The sequence below is a fragment of the Triticum dicoccoides genome, chromosome 4B (genome assembly GCF_002162155.2).
Source record: "Triticum dicoccoides isolate Atlit2015 ecotype Zavitan chromosome 4B, WEW_v2.0, whole genome shotgun sequence".
Lineage (NCBI taxonomy): Eukaryota > Viridiplantae > Streptophyta > Magnoliopsida > Poales > Poaceae > Triticum > Triticum dicoccoides.
The window spans coordinates 480,943,611-480,967,484 of NC_041387.1; the positions used below are offsets into that span (position 1 = coordinate 480,943,611).

The 23,874-nt window shown below is 43.7% G+C and overlaps 1 protein-coding gene across 1 annotated transcript; it reads left to right on the top strand.

Moving 5' to 3' along the window:
- The first annotated feature begins 20,707 nt into the window (after window positions 1-20,707).
- Window positions 20,708-22,876, top strand: LOC119293771 (LOB domain-containing protein 30-like). The gene is made up of 2 exons (XM_037572136.1): window positions 20,708-21,235; window positions 22,025-22,876. The coding sequence occupies exons 1-2, from the start codon at window positions 20,864-20,866 to the stop codon at window positions 22,439-22,441; spliced, it is 789 nt and encodes a 262-aa protein (XP_037428033.1). The 5' UTR covers window positions 20,708-20,863; the 3' UTR covers window positions 22,442-22,876.
- Window positions 22,877-23,874: the final 998 nt, after the last annotated feature.

A 23,874-nucleotide genomic window follows, 5' to 3' on the forward strand; every position in this document is an offset into this window, starting at 1 on the left:
CAAATGCCTCGCCTAGGGCATAAATGGAGGTCTAGGCAGGGCAAGCAAGGAATTGCCTACCCAAGCAGGAAATCATGCCACATAATGCACTGATATGCCAAACGGGTTATATTGCAATGGCAGTAGACAGTAATTAACTTATTTATATGCCCTAAACTAATATCAACACCCATATAATAATCAAAAATACACTACGAGTAAAAACTATATTACTGCCTAGGCCGTGCCTAGGCCGCTTAGACACCGCCTAGGCACTAGGCGAAGGCCAACCGCCTCGCTTACGCCTACCGCTTTTTCCAACCTTGTAGTTGTGGGTTATCAAGACTAATTTCTGGCGCCGTTGTCGGGGAGCATAGCTCTATTCTCTGAGTCACTTGGGATTTATATCTGTTGATCACTATGAAGAACTTGAAAGACGCTAAGACCAAGATCTATCCCTCAACTACGAGGGGAGGTAAGGAACTGTCATCTAGCTCTGCACTAGACTCTCCTTCTGTTATGAGTAAGTTTGCGACACCTGAACCTGCTACTGCTATGAATTCTGATATGTCGCATGTCATTGATGATGCCACTTCTGCTATGCATGATGAAACTACTTCTGTGCATGATACTACTTTTCCATTAGGTGAATTTCTTGATGAACAACTTGCTAGAGTTAGGGGGAATGATATTACTGAAGATCCTATTACCGATGATAGTGATGATGAATGTCCCCCCAACGATTATGTTTTACCTGTTGTTCCTAAGGGTTATGTTATGAATGAAAAAGCTTCTACAGAAATTCTTGCTTGCAATGATAGAAATGATCTTAAGAAATTATAGCTAAATGGAAGCAGTAGTCTCTTAACGCTAGAATGAAACCCGGTCCTGCTTTTGCTACTTCACCTATCTGTGTTACTGATAAGGATTATGAATTCTCTGTTGATCCTGATATTATTACTTTAGTTGAATCTGATCCTTTTTATGGCCTTGAATCTGAAACTGTTGTGGCACATCTTACTGCTACCTCTTGAGCACAGCGTTGGATTTCCCCGAAGAGGAGAGGATGATGCAGCAAAGTAGCGTAAGTATTTCCCTCAGTTTTTGAGAACCAGGGTATCAATCCAGTAGGAGACCACGCACAAGTCCCTCGTACCTACACAAAACGATAGCTACTCACAACCAACGCGATTAGGGGTTGTCAATCCCTTCACGGTCACTTACGAGAGTGAGATATGATAGAGATGATAAATAATATTTTTGGTATTTTTGATAGATAGATGCAAAGTGAAAAGTAAAAGGCAAAGTAAAAAAAAGAAAGTAAATAAAGCGATAGAGATTGATATGATGAGAATAGACCCGGGGGCCATAGGTTTCACTAGTGGCTTCTCTCAAGAGCATAGATATTCTACGGTGGGTGAACAAATTACTATTAAGCAATTGACAGAATTGAGCATCGTTATGAGCATATCTAGGTAATGATCATGTATATAGGCATCACGTCCGAGACAAGTAGATCGAAACGATTCTACATCTACTACTATTACTCCACTCATCAACCGCTATCCAGCATGCATCTAGAGTATTAAGTTAAAAACAGAGTAACGCCTTAAGCAAGATGACATGATGTAGAGGGATAAATTCATGCAATATGATAAAAAAACCATCTTGTTATCCTCGATGGCAACAATACAATACGTGCCTTGCAACCCTTTCTGTCACTGGGTAAGGACACCGCAAGATTGAACCCAAAGCTAAGCACTTCTCCCATTGCAAGAACTACCAATCTAGTTGGCCAAACCAAAAAGGATAATTCAAAGAGACTTGCAAAGATAACTCAATCATACATTAAAGAATTCAGAGAAGATTCAAATATTTTCCATAGGTAATACCGGATCATAAACCCACAATTCATCGGTCTCAACAAACACACCGCAAAAAGAAGATTACCTCGAATAGATCTCCACAAGAGAGGGGGAGAACATTGTATTGAGATCCAAAAAGAGAGAAGAAGCCATCTAGCTACTAGCTATGGACCCGAAGGTCTAAAGTAAACTACTCACACTTCATCAGAGGGTCTATGGTGTTGATGTAGAAGCCCTCCATGGTGGATGCCCCCTCCGGCGGAGCTCCTAAACAGGCCCCAAGATGGGATCTCGTGGATACAGAAGGTTGCGGCGGTGGAATTAGGTTTTTGGCTCCCTCCCTGGTCTGTCGGGGGTACGTAGGTATATATAGGAGGAAGGAGTACGTCGATGGAGCAACAGGGGGCCCACGAGGTAGGGGGGCGCGCCCAGGGGGCGTGCCCTCCACCCTCGTGACCACCTCTGGCACTTCTTGGAGTAGGGTCCAAGTCTCCTGGATCACGTTCGGTGAGAAAATCACGTTCCCGAAGGTTTCATTCCATTTGGACTCCATTTGATATTCCGTTTCTTCGAAACACTAAAATAGGCAAAAAAATCTGCAATTCTGGGCTGGGCCTCCGGTTAATAGGTTAGTTCCAAAAATAATATAAAAGTGGAAAATAAAGTCCAATATAGTCCAAAACAGTAGATAAAGTGGCATGGAGCAATCAAAAATTATAGATATGTTGGAGACGTATCACTTACCAAGTTGAATGATATAGCCACCCTATTTACTCATGATGAGAAGTCTCGCTATTTATATATCCTTAAGATATTTCCATTCTCATTAAAGGGTGATGCTAAGACTTGGTATAATTCTCTTGCTCCTGGTTGTGTGCGTAGTCCCCAGGATATGATTTATTACTTCTCTGCTAAATATTTCCCTGCTCATAAGAAACAAGCTGCCTTGCGGGAAATATATAATTTTGTGCAAATCAAAGAAGAGAGTCTCCCACAAGCTTGGGGGAGGCTTCTCCAGTTACTTAATGCTTTGCCTGATCATCCTCTTAAGAAAAATGAAATACTTGATATCTTTTATAATGGACTAACCGATGCTTCCAAGGACCACTTGGATAGTTGTGCTGGTTGTGTTTTCAGGGAAAGAACAATCGACAAAGATGAAATATTATTGAATAATATGTTGACTAATGAAAATAATTGGACTCTTCCTGAGCCAGTTCCTGAAGTAATTTCTGAACCAATTGAGCCAACTCCTGAGCCTATTCCTAAACCCACTCCGAAGAAGAGAGGTGTTTTATTTCTCAGTCCTGAAGATATGCAAGAGGCAAAGAAATCAATGAAAGAAAAAGGTATTAAAGCTAAAGATGTTAAGAATTTACCTCCTATTGAAGAAATACATGGTCTTAATTTACCGCCTGAAGAACCACATTGTCTTGATAACCCGACACAGGTAGTAAAGGTAAATTCTCTCTATAGATACGATAAAGTTGAAATACCCTCTACTAAATTTCATAGCCCATGCTTAGATGAATTTGATGACTTTATGGCTAGATAAGAAAGTTTTAATGCTTATGTTGGTAGAGAGTTAAAGAATAATGCTTTCGAGATAGGACGCGTAGGTGATAATCTGGCTAGAGTTAAAGATGAACTTCACCGAGTTAGCAAATATGCTTCTATGGTTGCTACTCAAGCTGAGCAAGTAATTAAAGCTCAAAATGATTTGCTTGATGAATTAAATAATAAAAATGACTTTGCGGTTAGAGTGGCTACTAGAACTGGTAGAATGACTTGGGAACCTTTGTATCCTGAAGGCCACCCTAAGAGAATTGAGCAAGATTCTCAGAGAAATAATTTAGAGGCACCTAGTTCTTCTAAGAAGAAGAAAAAGAAAGACGATAGAACCTTGCATGCTTCTAGTGAACCTACTGTAGACACACCTGAGAATCCCAATGATATTTCTATTTCTGATGCTGAAACACAATCAGGTGATGAACATGAACCTAGTGATAATGTTAATGATGATGTTCATGTTGATGCTCAACCTAGCAAAGACAATGATGTAGAGATTGAACCTGCTGTTGATCTTGATAACCCACAATCAAAGAATCAACGTTATGATAAGAGAGATTTTGTTGCTCGGAAGCATGGTAAAGAAAGAGAACCATGGGTTCAAAAACCCATGCTCTTTCCTCCTAAACCATCCAAGTCAAAGGATGATGAGAATTTTGAGCGCTTTGCTGAAATCATTAGACCTATTTTCTTACGTATGCGCTTAACTGATATGCTTAAAGTAAATCCTTATGCTAAATATATGAAGGATATCATCACAAATAAAAGAAAGATACCGAAAGCTAAAATTTCCACAATGCTTGCTAATTACACTTTTAAGGGTGGAATACCAAAGAAACTTGGAGATCCGGGTGTTCCAACTATACCATGCTCCATTAAAAGAAATTATGTTAAACTGCTTTATGTGATCTTGGAGCCGGTGTTAGTGTTATGCCTCTCTCTTTATATCGTAGACTTGAATTGAATAAGTTGACACCTACTGAAATATCTTTGCAAATGGCTGATAAATCAACTGTTATACCTGTCGGTATTTGTGAGGATGTGCCTGTTGTGGTTGCAAATGTCACTATCTTAACGGACTTTGTTATTCTTGATATTCCCGAGGACGATAGTATGTCAATTATCCTTGGTAGACCTTTTCTTAATACTGCAGGGGCTGTTATTGATTACAACAAAGGCAATGTCACTTTTCATGTTAATGGTAATGATCATACGGTAAACTTTCCGAGGAAACAATCTCAAGTTCATAGTATCAATTCTATTGAAAAAGTTCCGACTATCACTTTTGGAGGTTTTGAATTTCCTTTCCCTACTGTCAAGAAAAAGTATGATATTCTTATTGTTGGGGATTTTCATATCCCCGTTGAGGTAACTTAGTGTTATTCGAAATTTCTCCGGTTCTGTGTTATTCGGAATGAGCTTGTTAACAAGACTTGATCAACCTTGTTAGTGGATTCATTTTGATGATCACGAGATGGATGAAACTAGAAGGCACAACCTTCTGTACCCTCCTTTTACTTTCTGTTATTTAGAATAAATAAAGCAAAAATAGTATTATCCATCTGTTTCCTGATTTATCCGTGCATTAAAAAATAGTCCGAAAATAAAAGTGCTCCAAATGCCCTGCAAATTTAGTATGATTTTTTCTGGAATATTTGAGGATTTTAGGCACTGAAAACACTGCAGGAGGGCCAAGCACCAGGCCACGAGAGAGGAGGGCGCGCCCCCTGTCTCGTGGGCCCCTGGTGGCTCCCCTCCACTTATGCCAGCACCCACACACTTCATCTTCTACCCAAAAAAATCCCCATCCAGCTCAAGCCCGAGTTCTAGCTCGTTTTGCTGCGATTTTCGATCTCTTAGCTCAAAGCTCCATTCGCAAAACTGCTTTGGGAGATTGTTGCTTGGCATGTGACTCCTCCGTTGGTCCAATTAGTTTTTGTTCTAATTCTTTATTCATTGCAAATTTTTGCTGCATAGGTGACCATGTTCTTGAGCTTGCATGTTAAAATTTTGAGGTCCCAAGCAATTCCAATGCATGATATAGGCTATATACACTTGTAGGAGTAGTTGCTATCAATCTTGTTTAGTTTTATCCACTTTTATTTTGAAGTTACTAAATTTTCAGAAATTTTCAGAAAAAGAAATATGCTTAGAAGAATGTACCAAGGAGGTCCCTCGGCAAATAAAGGGCCAAGAATTGCTATACGTGAACAAGATGTTAATTTGCCAAGGGACGCAAATGTACGGGCTTGCGAGTAGCCATCCGATGATTTTATGATCGAAGCAGGCTTCAAGGAGGAATTTGACGCGTATGTGCATAATGCCGAGCTAGAGGACTTCTTACAAGATAAGTGTCCTCAATATTATCAACTGACTAACTCCTTTGTGCGGAGGTTCGAATATATTTCTTCGCATAATTCTCCTAGTGTTATGTTTGATATTTATGATACATCTTATACCATGGATTTAGAGGATTTTACAACTTCTTGCAAACTCCCGCAGTGGGGTAATATTAACGATCCTCCCAAATCTGAAGTTAGAAATTTTCTTGCTAGTATTTCTGTGGGAGAATCTAGGGACGTAACACAAGCTACCATAGGGAGCATTCATTTTCCTGCTATACATTACTTTGCTCTCTTTATTGGTAGATGCATTAACGGTAAGGACGAAGTATGTCACATGTGTGCCCCTGATCTGTGTGTCCTCAAGAGTGTTGTGTCAGGTTATAGAGGTTATAACTTGGGGGCAATAGTTGCACGTAGGTTGCAGAATAATAGTAGAAGGGGTAATTTCCTTGGAGGACTTTATGTAACCCGTGTGGCTAATTTTCTTAATATAGCTCCACGAGAGGGGGATATGATTGTACCTCCTGTTTATTTGGATAAAGAAGCTATGTTTGATCATAATTTTCTTGAGAGGAATGAACAATTCCTCCATTATCGACTAATCTATGATAGACGCAACGTCGTCCCTGTTACTCTTCCTGCCCCCTACCTTTTTGATTATCAGGCAAGAGGAAGATATGTTATCACCAGGGAAGAAGCAGTTGAATACGAGAGGGGAATAGAGGCAGCTCACCAACACACTGCTGCCTAGGAGGCTGTTGCCTCTGCATCTCAGTACTACCCCAGTTTCACTTATGGATATCAGCCAGGCGGTCACTGGTATTAGACCAACTTAGGCCAAAAGCCTAAGCTTGGGGGAGTACGTATTTCTCACCGACTTTACATTCATGTTCACACACTAGTCGTCGGTGCTCATACTCTTTCACTGTATTATCCATGCTAGTTTAAATTTCTTCTTCTATTTTTCTTCTTGTGTGTTTGATAAACCTTAAGAAAAACAAAAAAAAATAGTTAGTTTAATTCCCTTTCTTGTAGTAGAAATTAAATTGAAAACCCAAAAAGATTTCTCATTCTTCTTTTTACTTGTTGGGAGCTTTCCCATGTAAATAGTTTTATTTTATTTTCTTTCTTTTGGGGTCGAGAAGACCATATTGAAAATGCTTAGTGGCTCTTATATGCATGATTGATTATTTATATTTAGAGCCCATATTACTTGTCTTCTCTCTTGAGTTGAATGCATGCAGATTCCAGCTTAGTCCAATGCACGTGCACTCTTATTATTATACACATCGTTCGGTCGTGCGAGTGAAAGGCAATAATGACGATATATGATAGACTTATTGGGATGAGAAAAGCTGGTATGAACTCGACCTCTCTTGTTTTTGTAAATATGATGATTCATCGTTCCTGAGTCAGCTATTATGAAGTAAACATATTTGCAATGACACTTAGAGATTATAGTTGCTTGTGCCATGCTTGATTAGCTATGAGTTATAATGGTTTACCTTGCGTGCCAACATGCTATTAGAATGATTATGATGCGGTATGATGGGATGGTATCCTCCTTTGAATAAATTGAGTGACTCGACTTGGCACATGTCCACGCATGTAGTTGAATCAAATCAACATAGCCTTCATGATATTTATGTTCATGGTGGATTATATCCTACTCATGCTTGTATCTGGTGTGAATTAATTTTAATGCATGATTACGATTGTTGTCGCTCTCTCAATTGGTCGCTTCCCAGTCTTTTGCTAGCCTTCACCAGTACTAAGCGGGAATGCTGCTTGTGCATCCAAACTCCTTAAACCCCAAAGTTGTTCCATATGAGTCCACAATACCTTCCTATATGCGGTATCTACCTGCCGTTCCAAGTAAATTTGTATGTGCCAAACTCCAAACCTTCAAATGAAATTCTCTTTTGTATGCTCGAACAGCTCATGTTACAACTAGGGATGCCTATATCTTCCATGCTAGGTGGGTTATTCTCACGAGGAGTGGACTCCGCTCCTCATTCATGAGAAAGGGCCGGTAACCGGGATGCCCAATCCCATGATCCAAGAAGATCAAAGCAAATCAAAATAATTAAACAAAACTCCCCTAGGGATGTTGTATGTTGGAGGCACTCGTTGTTTCGATCAAGCCATGGATTGATGCTTGTTGGTGGTTGGGGGAGTATAAACCTTTACCATTCTGTTTGGGAACTGCCTATAATGCATGTAGTATGGAAGATACAGCCATCTCATAGTTGTTGTGTTGACAGTGAAAGTATGCCGCTCAAAATGTAATTCAATCTCTATTTTAAAATCGAGCTCTGGCACCTCTACAAATCCCTGCTTCCGTCTACGAAGGGCCTATCTATTTACTTTTTATGTTGAGTCATCATCCTTCTTATTAAAAGCACCCGCTGGAGAGCACACTGTCATTTGCATTCATTATTATTGGTTTATATTGGGTATGACTTGACTGGATCTCTTTTACCATGAATTACAATGTTTAGTCAGTCCTTGATCTTTAAAGGTGCTCTGCATTTATGTTTTGCGGTCTCAGAAAGGGCTAGCGGGATACCATTTTTGTTATATCATATTATGATTATTTTGAGAAAGTGTTGTCATCTGAGTTTTATTATTATGACTCGCTAGCTGATTATGCTATTGATATGAGTAATTGTGAGACCTGTGTGTTATTCTGAGTATGGTTAGTTCATAATATTTGCTGAAACTTGAATGCTGGCTTTTCATGTTTACAACAACAAGAGCAAATAGAGTTTGTAAAAGTTTTTCTTTATCACTTTCAGTTTATCAACTGAATTGCTTGAGGAAAAGCAAAGGTTTAAGCTTGGGGGAGTTGATACGTCTCCAACGTATCTACTTTTCCAAACACTTTTGCCCTTGTTTTGGACTCTAACTTGCATGATTTGAATGAAACTAACCCGGACTGACGCTGTTTTCAGCAGAATTGCCATGATGTTCTTTTATGTGTAGAAAAGAAAAGTTCTCGGAATGTCCTGGAAATCCACGGAGGTACTTTTCAGAATTAATAAGAATTTTTGGCGAAAGAATCAAGGCCAGGGGGCCCACGGGCTGTCCACGAGACAGGGGGGCGCCCCCCCCCCCTAGGGCGCGCCCTCCTATCTCGTCGGCCCCCTGGACCTCCTCTGACCTCAACCAACTCCACATATACCGTCTTGGGGAGAAAAAAATCAAGGAGAAAGTTTCATCGCGTTTCATGACACGGAGCCGCCGCCAAGCCCTAATCTCTCTCGGGAGGGCTGATCTGGAGTCCGTTCGGGGCTCCAGAGAGGGGGATTCGTCGTCGTCGTCATCATCAACCATCCTCCATCACCAATTTCATGATGCTCACCGCCATGCGTGAGTAATTCCATCATAGGCTTGCTGGACGGTGATGGGTTGGATGAGATTTACCATGTAATCAAGTTAGTTTTGTTAGGGTTTGATCCCCAGTATCCACTATGTTCTGAGATTGATGTTGCTATGACTTTGCTATGCTTAATGCTTGTCAGTAGGGCCCGAGTGCCATGATTTCAGATCTGGACCTATTATGTTTTCATGAATATATGTGTGTTCTTGATCCTATCTTGCAAGTCTATAGTCACCTATTATGTGTTATGATCCGAAAACCCCAAAGTGACAATAATCGCGATACTTCTCAGTGATGACCGTAGTTTGAGGAGTTCATGTATTCACTATGTGTTAATGCTTTGGTCCGGTTCTCTATTAAAAGGAGGCCTTAATATCCCTTAGTTTCTGTAAGGACCCCGCTGCCACGGGAGGGTAGGACAAAAGATGTCATGCAAGTTCTTTTCCATAAGCACGTATGACTATTTACGGAATACATGCCTACATTACATTGATGAATTGGAGCTAGTTCTATATCACCCTATGTTATAACTATTGCATGAGGAATCGCATCCGGCATAATTATCCATCACTGATCCATTGCCTATGAGCTTTTCACATATTGTTCTTCACTTATTTACTTTTCTGTTGCTACTATTACAACTACTACAAAAACCCAAAAACATTTACCTTTACTGTTGCTACTGTTACTATTATTATCATACCACTCTTGCTACTAAATACTTTGCTACAGATATTAAGTTATCCAGGTGTGGTTGAATTGACAACTCAACTGCTAATACTCAAGAATATTCTTTGGCTCCCCTTGTGTCAAATCAATAAATTTGGGTTGTACTTCACCCTCGAAAGCTGTTGCGATCCCCTACACTTGTGGGTTATCAACCGCTGTCCAGTGATCCACTCCTGGATTACTTTGGTACCTCCCTGCTAAACTTATAGCAAGGCACATATCAAATCTGGTACACATCATAGCATACATGATAGAACCTATGGTTGAGGCACAGGGAATGACTTTCATTTTCTCTCTATCTTCTGCAGTGGTCGGGCATTGAGTCTGACTCAACTTCACACCTTGTAATACAGGCAAGAACCCTTTCTTTGACTGATCCATTTTGAACTTCTTCAAAACTTTATCAAGGTATGTGCTTTGTGGAAGTCCTGTCAAGCATTTTGATCTATCTCTATAGATCTAGATGCCCAATATATAAGCAGCTTCACCGAGGTCTTTCATTGAAAAACTTTTATTCAAGTATTGATACGTCTCCAACGTATCTATAATTTATGAAGTATTCATGTTGTTATATTATCATTCTTGGATGTTTTATAATCATTTTATAGCAAGTTTATATCATTTTTTGGGACTAACCTATTGACCCAGTGCCCAGTGCCAGTTGTTGTTTTTTGCTTGTTTTTTGACATCGCAGGAAATCAATATCAAACGGAGTCCAAACACCGTGAAACTTTTTCTGGATTTTTTATGGACCATAGGACATCCAATGGGCAAGAACAGCACCTGGGGGGCCGAGGGGGGCACAACCCACCAGGGCACGCTTGGGCCCCCGGGCGCGCCCCGGTGGGTTGTGCCCACCTCGGTGGCCTCCCGCACCCCCTCTTCGCCCTATGAATTGTCAAATATTCCAAAAACCCTTGAGGAGACCCTAGATCGGAAGTTCCACCGCCGCAAGGCTCTGTAGCCACCGAAAACCAATCGGGAGCCCGTTCCGGCATCCTGCCGGAGGGGGAGATCATCACCGGTGGCCATCTTCATCATCCCGGCGGCCACCATGATGAGGAGGGAGTAGTCCACCCTCGGGGTTGAGGGTTTGTACTGGTAGATATGTGTTTAATCTCTCTCTCTCTCTCTCTCGTGATCTTGAGATGTCACAATCTTGATGTATCATGGCTTTCTTAACATAGATGGATCATATGATGTTTCTCCCCTCTCTACTCTTGTTGTGATGAATTGAATCTTTACCCTTTGAAGGTTTGTCTTGTCGGATTGAATGTTCAGATCTGAGAACACATGATGTATGTCTTGCAGTATGAATACTTGAGGTGACAATGGGGTATCATATTGATTCACATGATGTATGTTATGGCACTCAACTTGCGGATTCCCGAGGTGACATTGGGGTAATCTATGCATAGGGGTTGATGCACATTTTTATTATCTTTTCTCTGATAGAAACTTTGGGGTCTCCTTGTAGTTCTTTGTGTGGATTGAATATTATGATCATGAAGTTGTTTGATGCATATCGTAGAATTAACTCACGGTACTTGTGATGACATTGGAGTATCTAGGTCACATTAGAGTTGGTTGATGTGTGTCATATGTTGTTATTTTAGTACGAACTCTTGGTTAGATTGATCGGAAAGAATAGCTTTGTGTTATTTTAGTACGAACTCTAGGATAGATTAATCGAAAAGAATAGCTTTGAGGTGGTTTCGTACCCTACAAACAATTTCTATCTTTTGTTCTCCGCTAATAGGAACTCGGGAGTGATTCTTTATTGCACTTTGAGGGATAATCATATGATCCAACTATGTTAGCACTATTGAGAGATTGCGCTAGTGAATGTATGCACCCTAGGCCTCATTTTCGAGCATTGCAATACCGTTTGTGCTTACTTTTGTTACTTGCTACCTTGCTATTTTTTATTCAGATTATAAAAATATATTTCTACCATCCATATTACATTTTTATCACCATCTCTTCGCCGAACTAGTGCACCTATACAATTTGCCATTGTATTGGGTGTGTTGGGGACACAAGAGATTTCTTGTATTTGGTTGTAGGGTTGTTTGAGAGAGACCATCTTCATCCTACGCCTCCCACGGATTGATAAACCTTAGGTCACCCACTTGAGGGAAAATTGCTACTATCCTACAAAACTCTGCGCTTGGAGGCCCAACACGAGTCTACAATAATAAACTTGCGTAGTAGACATCAAGTATCCTTGTATGCTATCCAGAAATTCTATATCATTTCCAATCAACAATATGTCATCCACATATAATATTAGAAATGCTACAGAGCTCCCACTCACTTTCTTGTAAATACAGGCTTCTCCAAAAGTCTGTATAAAACCATATGCTTTGATCACCTCATCAAAGCGTATATTCCAACTCCGAGATGCTTGCACCAGTCCATAAATGGATCGCTGGAGCTTGCACACTGTTAGCACCTTTAGGATCGACAAAACCTTCTGGTTGCATCATATACAACTCTTCTTTAAGAAATCCATTAGGGAATGCAGTTTTGACGTCCATTTGCCAGATTTCAAAATCATAAAATGCGGCAATTGCTAACATGATTCGGACAAACTTAAGCATCGCTACGAGCGAGAAAGTCTCATCATAGTCAACTCCTTGAACTTTTCGAAAACCTTTTGAGACAAGTCTAGCTTTATAGACAGTAACATTACCATCAGCGCTAGTCTTCTTCTTGAAGATCCATTCATTCTTTATCGGTCGCCGATCATCGGGCAAATCCACCAAAGTCCACACTTTGTTCTCATACATGGATCTTATCTCAGATTTCATGGCCTCAAGCCATTTATCGAAATCTGGTCTCATCATAGCTTCTTCATAGTTCGTAGGTTCGTCATGGTCAAGAAACATGACTTCCAGAACAGGATTGCCGTACCACTCTGGTGCAGATCATGCTCTGGTTGACCTACGAGGTTCAGTAGTAACTTGATATGAAGGTTCATGATCATCATCATTAGTCTCCTCTCCAGTTGCTGTAGGCATCACGGGAACGGATTTCTCGGATGAGCTACTTTCTAAATTGAGAGAAGGTTCAATTACCTCATCAAGTTCTACTTTCCTCCCACTCACTTCTTTCAAGAGAAACTCCTTCTCTAGAAAGGTTCCATTCTTGGCAACAAAGATCTTGCCTTCGGATCTATGGTAGAAGGTGTACCCAATTGTTTCCTTAGGGTATCCTATGAAGACGCACTTCTCTGATTTGGGTTCGAGCTTATCAGTCTGAAGCCTTTTGACATAAGCATCGCATCCCTAAACTTTAAGAAATGACAACTTAGGTTTATTGCCAAACCACAGTTCATACGGTGTCATCTCAACGAATTTTGCCGATGCCCTGTTTAACGTGAATGCAGCAGTCTCTAATGCATAACCCCAAAACGATAGTGGTAAATCAGTAAGAGACATCATAGATCGCACCATATCTAATAAAGTATGGTTACGACATTCGGACACACCATTACGCTGTGGTGTTCCAGGTGGCGTGAGTTGTGAAACTATTCCACATTGTTTTAAATGAAGGCCAAACTCATAACTAAAATATTCCTCCGCGATCAGATTGTAGAAACTTTATTTTCTTGTTACGATGATTTTCCACTTCACTCTGAAATTCTTTGAACTTTTCAAATGTTTCAGACTTGTGTTTCATTAAGTAGATATACCCATATCTGCTCAAATCATATGTGAAGGTCAGAAAATAACGATATCCTCCGCGAGCCTCAACACTCATCAGACCACATACATCGGTATGTATTGTTTCCAATAAGTCATTGGCTCGTTCCATTGTCCCGGAGAAGGGAGTTTTAGTCATCTTGCCCATGAGGCATGGTTCGCAAGTATCAAATGATTCATAATCAAGTGATTCCAAAAGTCCATCTGCATGGAGTTTCTTCATGTGCTTTACATCAATATGACCTAAACGGCAGTGCCACAAATATGTTGCACTATCATTATCAACTTTGCATCTTTTGGCATCAATATTATGAATATGTGTATCACCATGATCGAGATTCAATAGAAATAGACCACTCTTCAAGGGTGCATGACCATTCAAGATATTACTCGTATAAATAGAACAACCATTATTCTATGATTTAAATGAATAACCGTCTCGCACTAAACAAGATCCAGATATAATGTTCATGCTCAATGCTGGCACCAAATAACAAGCATTTAGGTCTAAAACTAATCCCGAAGGTAGATGTAGAGGCACCGTGCCGACGGCGATCACATTGACCTTGGAACAATTTCCGACGTGCATCGTCACCTCGTCCTTAGCCAATCTTCGTTTAATCTGTAGTCCCTATTTCGAGTTATAAATACGAGCAACCAAACTAGCATCAAATACACAGGCACTACTACGAGAATTAGTAAGGTATACATCAATAACTTGTATATCAAATATACCTTTGTTCACTTTGCCATCCTTCTTATCCACCAAATACTTAGGGCAGTTCCGCTTCTAGTGACCAGTCCCTTTGCAGTAGAAGCACTCAGTTTCAAGCTTGGGTCCAGTTTTGGGTTTCTTCCCGGGAGTGGCAACTTGCTTGCCATTCTTCTTGAAGTTCCCCTTCTTTCCTTTGCCCTTTTTCTTGAAACTAGTGGTCTTGTTAACCATCAACACTTGATGCTCCTTCTTGATTTCTACCTCCGCAGCTTGGAGCATTGCGAAGAGCTCGGGAATAGTCTTTTACATCCCTTGCATATTATAGTTCATCACGAAGCCTTTGTAGCTTGGTGGCAGTGATTGAAGAACTCTGTCAATGACACAATAATCTGAAAGATTAACTCCGAGCTGAGTCAAGTGATTATGATATCCGGACATTATGAGTATGTGTTCATTGACAGAACTGTTCTCCTCCATCTTGCAGCTATTGAACTTGTTGGAGACTTCATATCTCTCAACTTGGGCATTTGCTTGAAATATTAACTTCAACTCCTAGAACATCTCATATGGTCCATGACGTTCAAAACGTCCTTGAAGTCCCGATTCTAAGCCGTAAAGCATGGCACACTAACCTGTCGAGTAGTCATCAGATCGAGCTTGCCAGACGTCTCCTGTAGCAGGCCTTTCACCTAGCGGTGCATCAAGGACATAATTCTTCTGTGCAGCAATGAGGATAATCCTCAAGTTATGGACCCAGTCCGTGTAGTTTCTACCATCATCTTTCAACTTAGCTTTCTCTAGGAATGCATTAAAATTCAAGGGAACGGTAGCACGGGCCATTGATCTACAACATAAGATATGCAAAAACTATTAGGACTAAGTTCATGATAAATTAAGTTCAATAAATCATATTACTTAAGAACTCCCACTTAGATAGACATCCCTCAAGTCATCTAAATGATACGTGATCCAAATCAACTAAACCATGTCTGATCATCACGTGAGATGGAGTAGTCATCAATGGTCAACATCTCTATGTTGATCACATCTACTATATGATTCATGTTCGACCTTTCGGTCTCCAGTGTTCCGAGGCCATGTTTGTACATGCTAGGCTCGTCAAGTTTAACCCGAGTATTCCGCATGTGCAAAACTGGCTTGCACCCGTAGTATGTGAACGTAGAGCCTATCACACCAGATCATCACGTGGTGTCTCAGCACGAAGAACTTTTATAATGGTGCATACTCGGGGAGAACACTTATACCTTGAAATTTAGTTAAGGGATCATCTTATAATGCCGCCGCCGTACTAAGCAAAATAAGATGCATAAAGATAAACATCACATGCAATCAAAATATGTGACATGATATGGTCATCATCATCTTGTGTTTTGATCTCCATCTCCAAAGAAACGTCATGATCTCCATCGTCACCGGCTTGACACCTTGATCTCCATCATAGCGTCGTGGTCGTCTTGCCAACTATTGCTTCTACAACTATCGCTACTGTTTAGTGATAAAGTAAAGCAATTACATGGCGTTTGTATTTCATACAATAAAGCGACAACCATAAGGCTCCTGCCAGTTGCCGATAACTTCTACAAAACATGATCGGCCTATATGGGGGCGCACCAGCCCCTTGTGCGCTGGTCTGCCCCTCTCTTGGCCCAATAAGGCCCATATCTTTGTCGGGGTGCCCGGAACCCCTTTCAAGTGACCCGATACGTACCCGGTACCCCCGGGACACTTCCGGTGTCTGAATACTATCGCCCTATATATCAATCTTTACCTCTCAACCATTTCAAGACTCCTTGTCATGTCCGTGATCTCATCCGGGACTCCGAACAACATTCGGTCACCAAATCACATAACTCATATAATACAAAATCGGCATCGAACGTTAAGCGTGCGGACCCTATGGGTTCGAGAACTATGTAGACATGAATGAGACACCTCTCCGGTCAATAACCAATATAGGAACCTGGATGCTCATATTGGCTCCCACATATTCTACGAAGATCTTTATCGGTCGAACCGTTATGACAACATAGGTTATTCCTTTGTCATCGGTATGTTACTTGACCAAGATTCGATCATCGCTATCTTCATACCTAGTTCAATCTCGTTATCGGCAAGTCTCTTTACTTGTTCCGTAATGCATCGTCCTGCAACTAACTCATTAGTCACTTTGCTTGCAAGGCTTCTTATGATGTGCATTATCGAGAGGGCCTAGAGATACCTCTCCGATACTCAGAGTGACAAATCCTAATCTCGATTTATGCCAACCCAACAAACTCCTTCGGAGATACCTGTAGATCATCTTTGTAATCACATAGTTACGTTGTGACATTCGATAGCACACATGGCGTTCCTCCGATATCCGGGAGTTGCATAATCTCATAGTCGGAGGAATATGTATTTGACATGAAGAAAGCAATAGCAATAAAACTTAACGATCATTATGTTAAGCCAACGGACGGGTCTTGTCCATCACATCATTCTCTAATGATGTGATCCCGTTCACCAAATGACAACATATGTCTATGGTTAGGAAACTTAATCGTCTTTGATTAACGAGCTAGTCTAGTAGAGGCTTACTAGGGACATGGTGTTTTGTCTATGTATCCACACATGTATCAAGTTTCCGGTTAATACAGTTGTAGCATGAATAATAAATATTTATCATGAAATAAGAAAATATAAAATAACAACTTTATTATTGCCTCTAGGGCGTATTTCCTTCACATGCATTAGAGACGACGTAGCACGGCAGCAGCCCACTTGTGGCCGACAGGCCAAGTAGTTCAGCAGCAACCTGCAGGTAGCCACTTCACTGCCTCTTCTGGCTACTCAGCCCACACGCACGAGAGACTACGCGGGCATGAAACAGTCAGTTCTCCACCAGAGCCAAACAAGGCGGCGGTGCGGCTCTCTGTGTCGATGGTGAGCCAGACGAGGAGAGCTCTACGAAGCCGCCGGCACCAGACCCGGACGAGATGGAGACAGTGGGCAAGCCGTGCAGTACCATGCCCGCCACCGTCGGTGGGTATGAGCGACGGGATGCTGCAGGATATTCGGAAGTTCCAATCTGGAACCTCATCTCCTTGCATACAATTCAATCTGATTGATTTCATTTGCCTAAGGTCCTGTTGTCATATATACAATCTGAAATAGCTGTCCTGGCCGGATAATTTCATTATCCTTGTCATATGTACAATTCGACTTTCATTTTGTCACTGTCCTGATACTGCAAAAATAAACTTATGTTTGGATTTAGAGAGATATAACTTCTGATTGTATTGCCGTGAACCAATTGGCTCCTCTGTTAGGGTGATTTTTTTTAACACCCAATGTTAAATTCCTGGATCCGCCATTGTCCGTGAGCAACCATTTAGATTAGGTATTAATTATACCTCCAAAACCGGACTAGCACCACTTAGTTGATGTAAATGTAATGAAATTCGTCATGTTTATATGAAAATCCGGCATTTTTATATGAAATCCGTCAACTTTATATGAAATCCGGCTATGTTTGCACGAATTTGGGTCAGTTGGTTCAGGTTGTTGTCAAAATGTATGCGGCTATGGTTGGATGGCGTCCTTCCACATCCGTGTCCGCGGATTGTTCTCCTCTCTCCATGGACGGATGCAGGAGTAAACTTACGGGTCGCCGTTGAAGATGCCCTAAGGCGGTTGCGCAAGTACCTGCACTACAAGGATAAACTACTCATTGTAGTACGCACAAGATATATAGTTTGGACAAGTGTACTGATTCCCATTGAGGCCGGCTGGCTGCGGTCATCGATCGCATAGTTGAGGTCGGCGGCACGCAAGGTTACAGAGCAAGCTTCCCATTTTCCTGGAGGTTGCATCTAGCAGTTTCCCCATGATATACGACTTAAAGATAAGTAACTGATAACCTTTTTGTGAGCGAAAATTAATGTTGATCGCTCGGACACATTATATTTGCGCAAGTCCAGGCGCAGCTAAGCGCAGCAATAGTCAAAATACGCGAGACTTCTAAAGTAATGTCGGTAGTACAACTTTACCACAATTCACTCTTCAGTTATACTGTAATGTTCACATGTAAAAACAGCTCAGGAGTGTCCGCAAAAAAAAGAGAGAGAGTAAAAACAGCTCAGGCCCATGTACTAATGCACTAGCTTGTGTGGTTATCCAACCATGTAATCGTGGATGGAGTGTGCTCAATTTTCTCCTGGTTTTCCGTTTATTAATTGGGGAATTCTTTTCTTTTTAATTAATCGACGAGGCAAATTTTTTTGCCTTCGTTTAAAAAAGAAAAGTTAAAATGTGCCGTAATATTCTTTTTAGATAGCTCACCGCTCCATATATATGCAACCATATACGATAGATATATCTTGTACTAGCTTTCGACACGAGACGTTTGTGAATATCCTAGTGCACGCATACGGAGGTGGATCGACGCGTTTTCTTTCCTTCCTCCACACTCGAATGCATATATGCAATTTTTTTAGGAGAATATATATGCAGATTAAATGAGATCCTTACATATAGCCAGCCATCACGAGTTTCTTCCATCTTTGGCTTGGCGCTGGTCAATAGTTTTTGGTCGGTTAAAACTGATAATATAGTTGGCAGTATTTAACGTCTGGTGCTAGAGATATAGGTCGGCGTTGCGCGTGACGCGGCGGCGATTCTCGCGATCGTTTCATGCATGCACTGGGTCTGGGTCGGTTATGGAAACTGCGAGGGAGAGAACCGGGAAACTCCTGCGCAGCGCCGGCCGCGACGGGCGCGTGACGCGGGGCCGCCACCGGAATGGCGCTTGTCCGTTTTTGGTTAAACATCTTGTAACGGACGATTAATCGATGCCTTCCAAAGAAACAAAACGGATGATGATGATGCATGATAATAATAAAGCCCCAAAAGCGCGTGGTATTGATTAGGATAGGAAGGACGGTTGTTTTTGTACGTACAGTTATGCGTACGTACGTACGTATGCACTTACATACTTGTGGCGCACTGATCGAGGACACGTACACGGCACATCGATCGTAACTTGAGCGCGCACTTTCTTTCTGGACATGCATGTAATTGTTATTGTACCACTACACACATATGAGTAATATATATCTTCAACTCAAAAAAGAAAAAGAAATGAGTACTAATATATAGCTGGACTTTTACGTTAATCTAACCGTCCATCGGTTTCAAAGTTCATGTAATCATCACTCACTCGCCATGCCCGATCATTCCCGGTGCAGAGTAAGTAGGTTATCCAAAAATCGATTGATCCGTCGCTGTTCTTCGGAAAGGGAAAGAAGAAAAACTAATCCAAATCCAAATGCATATGCGCTGCTTTCCCGATCGAGCCGAGCCTCGGTCGAACGATCAGATCACTGGTCACGCTACATATATAGACAGACGTAGCCAGATGTAGACATGGGTAATGCTGAATGCATGCACAGTGCGCGGTGCGTGGTGCCGCCTCCGATATCGATCGTGCATGAAGTGAAAAGTCTTTGACCGCAACGTCAAGCCGGCCGCGGCTACGAGCCGATGGCAAGTGAAGTGCAGTCAGTAGCCATAGCTAAGTATCCCGATCGATCACCTACCCATAAACAAAAGGGGCAGCGCGCAATACGTAGCGTATGGAGGGGAAGAATGTCATGTTAGGCTCACGTGGGGAGACTATGCACTGATGCATCCATCTCGAACTAGCGTCCACTGTAGCGGTGGTGGAATGTGCTTGAGAGAGACCCCTCAGGAGAGGAGCCAGCCGGGCGATCGATCGTGCAGTGGATGTTCGAGACAATTAATTCGGGAGAGACTTTTTTTCCATCTGTACGAACCAACATAGGAGTGTATGTGAGTGAGTGCATGTGTGTTTGTGTGACGGATAGATGCACCGTTGGGTGCAAATTTGGGCGAGAGGGGGACTGTGGTGCGGTTCCCTCTTTGGCTCGCCCCTCTCTCGCATACATATGCAGCATGTTTGCTTCACGCAATCTTCTAGCCCTTAAGAGAGCGAAAGAGCAGAAAGAGAAGTGTGTAGAGAGGGAAAGAGTGGTACCAGCTGCTGCTCGATCGCTAGGCTTCCATGCCGTGGCTTTAAAGTCTCATCAATACCACAAAAACAAAAACTACACATACACATACACATATATGTTAGTCCAGCAGTAGGACGAGTAGGGAAAGTGTGCGTATATGAGATATGCATGAGAGAGAAACCGAAAAAAAGAAAATCGGGGTGGAACTGTAACCCCCCATGACCTTCCACCAATAGGACAAACACCAAAAGGAGGCAGGGATTTCCATATATTACGCGTTTGCCCCTCCCCCCTCCGCGTCTACTATATTGGCAGCCTGCCTCCCTCCCCATTCGACCCTCTTCTCCTCTCGCCCTCTCTCTCTCTCTCTCTCTCTCTCTCTCTCTCTCTCTCTCTCTCTCTCTCTCTCTCCATACTTACCAACACCGGCGAGCGAGGGCACTTGTTTTATCCTATAACTAGCAAGTGCCTAGAGGAGCAGCAGATATAAGGGGAGAGGGCCGATTAAAAGCTCTCGCGACCGATCGATCTAGCACAGCAATGAGCTCGGGCGGCGGCAGCAGCACGCTTGGCGGCTGCGGCGGGCCGAGCGGGAGCGGCAGCGGCAGCGGAGGGGTAGGAGGAGGGGGCCTTGGTGGCGGCGGCGGCGGGCCGTGCGGCGCGTGCAAGTTCCTCCGGCGCAAGTGCGTGAGCGAGTGCATCTTCGCGCCCTACTTCGACTCGGAGCAAGGCGCGGCGCACTTCGCGGCGGTGCACAAGGTGTTCGGCGCCAGCAACGTGTCCAAGCTGCTCCTCCAGATCCCCGCGCACAAGCGCCTCGACGCCGTCGTCACCATCTGCTACGAGGCCCAGGCCCGCCTCCGCGACCCCGTTTACGGCTGCGTCGCCCACATCTTCGCGCTCCAGCAGCAGGTATACATGCATCCATCCATCCATCATATACCCATGGATCGAGTTAAATCTCCATGTTGATCGATCATCCTGCATGCCTCTTTGGATTATGGGAGGGGAAAACCCAGTAGGCGCCATGCACAGCACAGCACAGCACAGCTAGCGCCGCCTCGAATCGCCAGCTTGCTGGCTGCATGCCATGCGTATGGATCTGGATCTTTTCCGGGGAGGGTAGTATTCCGGCGGCGCGAGTAGGCCGCGTTTCTTCTTTCTGGAGAAGAAAGGTAAGTCTACTTTGGGAGGAAATTAACACGGCGAAGCCAAGCAACGGCAGTGCGAAAAGGGGCACGCCAAGCGCTAAACCGGGAGACTGCTTCCCCAGCTGGACTCTGCGATGAATGATATGCGCGCGCGCACGACGTCTCATCCGTCGCGTCCGCGGCGCCGTCCGATCCTGCCCACCCGCAGATCGTACACACGCCCGTCACGCCACGTCCATGCCCACGCGCGCATATATGTTAGTACCCCGTCTCGGTCTCTGGGGTTTGAACAGGCCAAGGAGTCCTTGGTTCTCGATCTGAACCCCATGAAAAGAAAGCCCTAGCACCGATCTCTAGTTCTGGAAGTTCTAACCGCCCCTTCTCTTTTGTTTCTAGTGCAAATCTTTTGATCTTCGTTGCAAATCATGTCGTTGCATGCATGCATGTGGTTCTATCTGTTCATGTGTAGGAGCATAATGGTGTGACTGGTTTGAAGCTTGTACTAATGCATGAATGTATGTATGTGTCATGTCGTGCGACCATTCTCCAGGTGGTGAATCTCCAGGCCGAGCTGACCTACCTGCAGACCCACCTGGCCACCCTGGAGCTGCCGTCGCCGCCGCTGCCGGCCGCGCCGCAAATGCCGATGGCGATGCCGGCCCAGTTCTCCATCTCGGACCTGCCGTCCACGACCAACATTCCGACCACCATCGACCTGTCCGCGCTCTTCGAACCGCCGGCGCAACCGCAGTGGGCGGTCCAGCAGCATCACCAGCACCAGCTCCGCCAGCATCCGTCATACGGCGCCATGGCGCACAGGGGCGGCTCCAGCATGGCGGAGGGATCAGCGGCCAGCGGCAGCGGCAGCGGTGACCTGCAGACGCTGGCACGGGAGCTCCTGGACCGCCACGGCCGGTCCGGCGTGAAGCCCGAGCTGCAGCCACCACCGCCGCCGCATCCAAGATGATCTCAATCCTCCCTCCAAGCCGCGCGCGTGGTCCATGGCCAGAGAGCGATCAAGGCGCAACCGTGCAAAGAGATCGAGTTCGTGATCGCAGGTGACATGGCAGCAGAAGAGTTGGCGCGCGGCAACAACGAGAGGGATTATTGGGATTGGTGACGGAGGGATGATGGCGAGCAGCGTGGTTCGAGTAGGTAGAAGAGAAGCATTGGCCGGTTTTCGCGTATCCACCTTGTTGTTAACCAGGGGTGCAAGGGCGCCCCACTTGCTCCATATTCTACATTTGATTTGGCTTTTCCTCCAACAGAGGACGATCGCTCCGTCCATGGATCGATCGGGTCCGTAGTCAGTAGAAGGGTAGTAGTTTGACATGGGTAGCAGTGTTACTTTGGGCCACCGGCCGGACGTTCCATTAATTGCAAGATTTTTAAGAAGCTTCTATTCCTGGCTACCATACACATCCCTCTCGCTGTTGATCACGCTGGCCGGCGATGCTTAATTCTAGCAGCTGTTTCGACGCATTTATGGCCTTCTCTAAATTGGTTTTGCAGCTTCAGATCGACTCGACTGTGAGTTCATTTTATTTTTATTTTCGAACGAGTGAGAGACAAGTCGGGCACTCACTATCGATCGCTCGTGTATTTGTTTATTTGTTGTTGCGACGGCCAGCGGCGGTGCTGTGACGCAACAGTGCTCTGAAGTCACTTCCCGCGTGGAGTTATGAACAGCTCATCAGCTCTCTGGATAGGGGACATGTGGCTACATGATCGGGCCCACGCTTGAGTAGATGAGAGGGAAAAGGAATATGGTTTTGGTCAGTCTGTTTGTCAGGGATGGATCGATCCAGCCTGCTTTGACTATGACCATTGTTATGTGTTGTCCGCCGCTGTTGCATCTAGGTATACGTATGCCATGCCCCCCGTATCGTGGTGTCGGTTGGAAAGTGAAATTTGAGCAAATCAATTTAAACATGGATCATGATTCTTAACTGTTGAAACGTTATATCCTTATATTTATTTCCGACTGATTCTCCTCTTATCTCTAGCCTTGTATAGATTGATCTCTAGAGATATTGTAGAGTTAGTTGGCTTGTCACGCAAGACACCTCTTGTATGTAATGTAACAGACTCCGATGGAATACAATTGAGTTGCATCCTATAGTCTTCTACCTGGTATCAGTTTTACCGTGATCCTATCGCTTCCGCAACCCGTCGCCGCCGCGCCTAGCCCTAGCCGCCGCCGCGCCAACTCCTCCTGCCGCCGCCGCCGCGCCTAGCCCTAGCCGCCGCCGCGCCCACTCCTCCTGCCGCCGCCGCCGCGCCTAGCACTCGCCGCTGCCGCAGCCTCTACTCCCGCCGCACCCTCTCCTCCTGCCGCCACCTCTCCCTCCCAAAACCCTAATCGCCGCCACCGCTCCTCTGTACCTCCTGTAGCCGCCG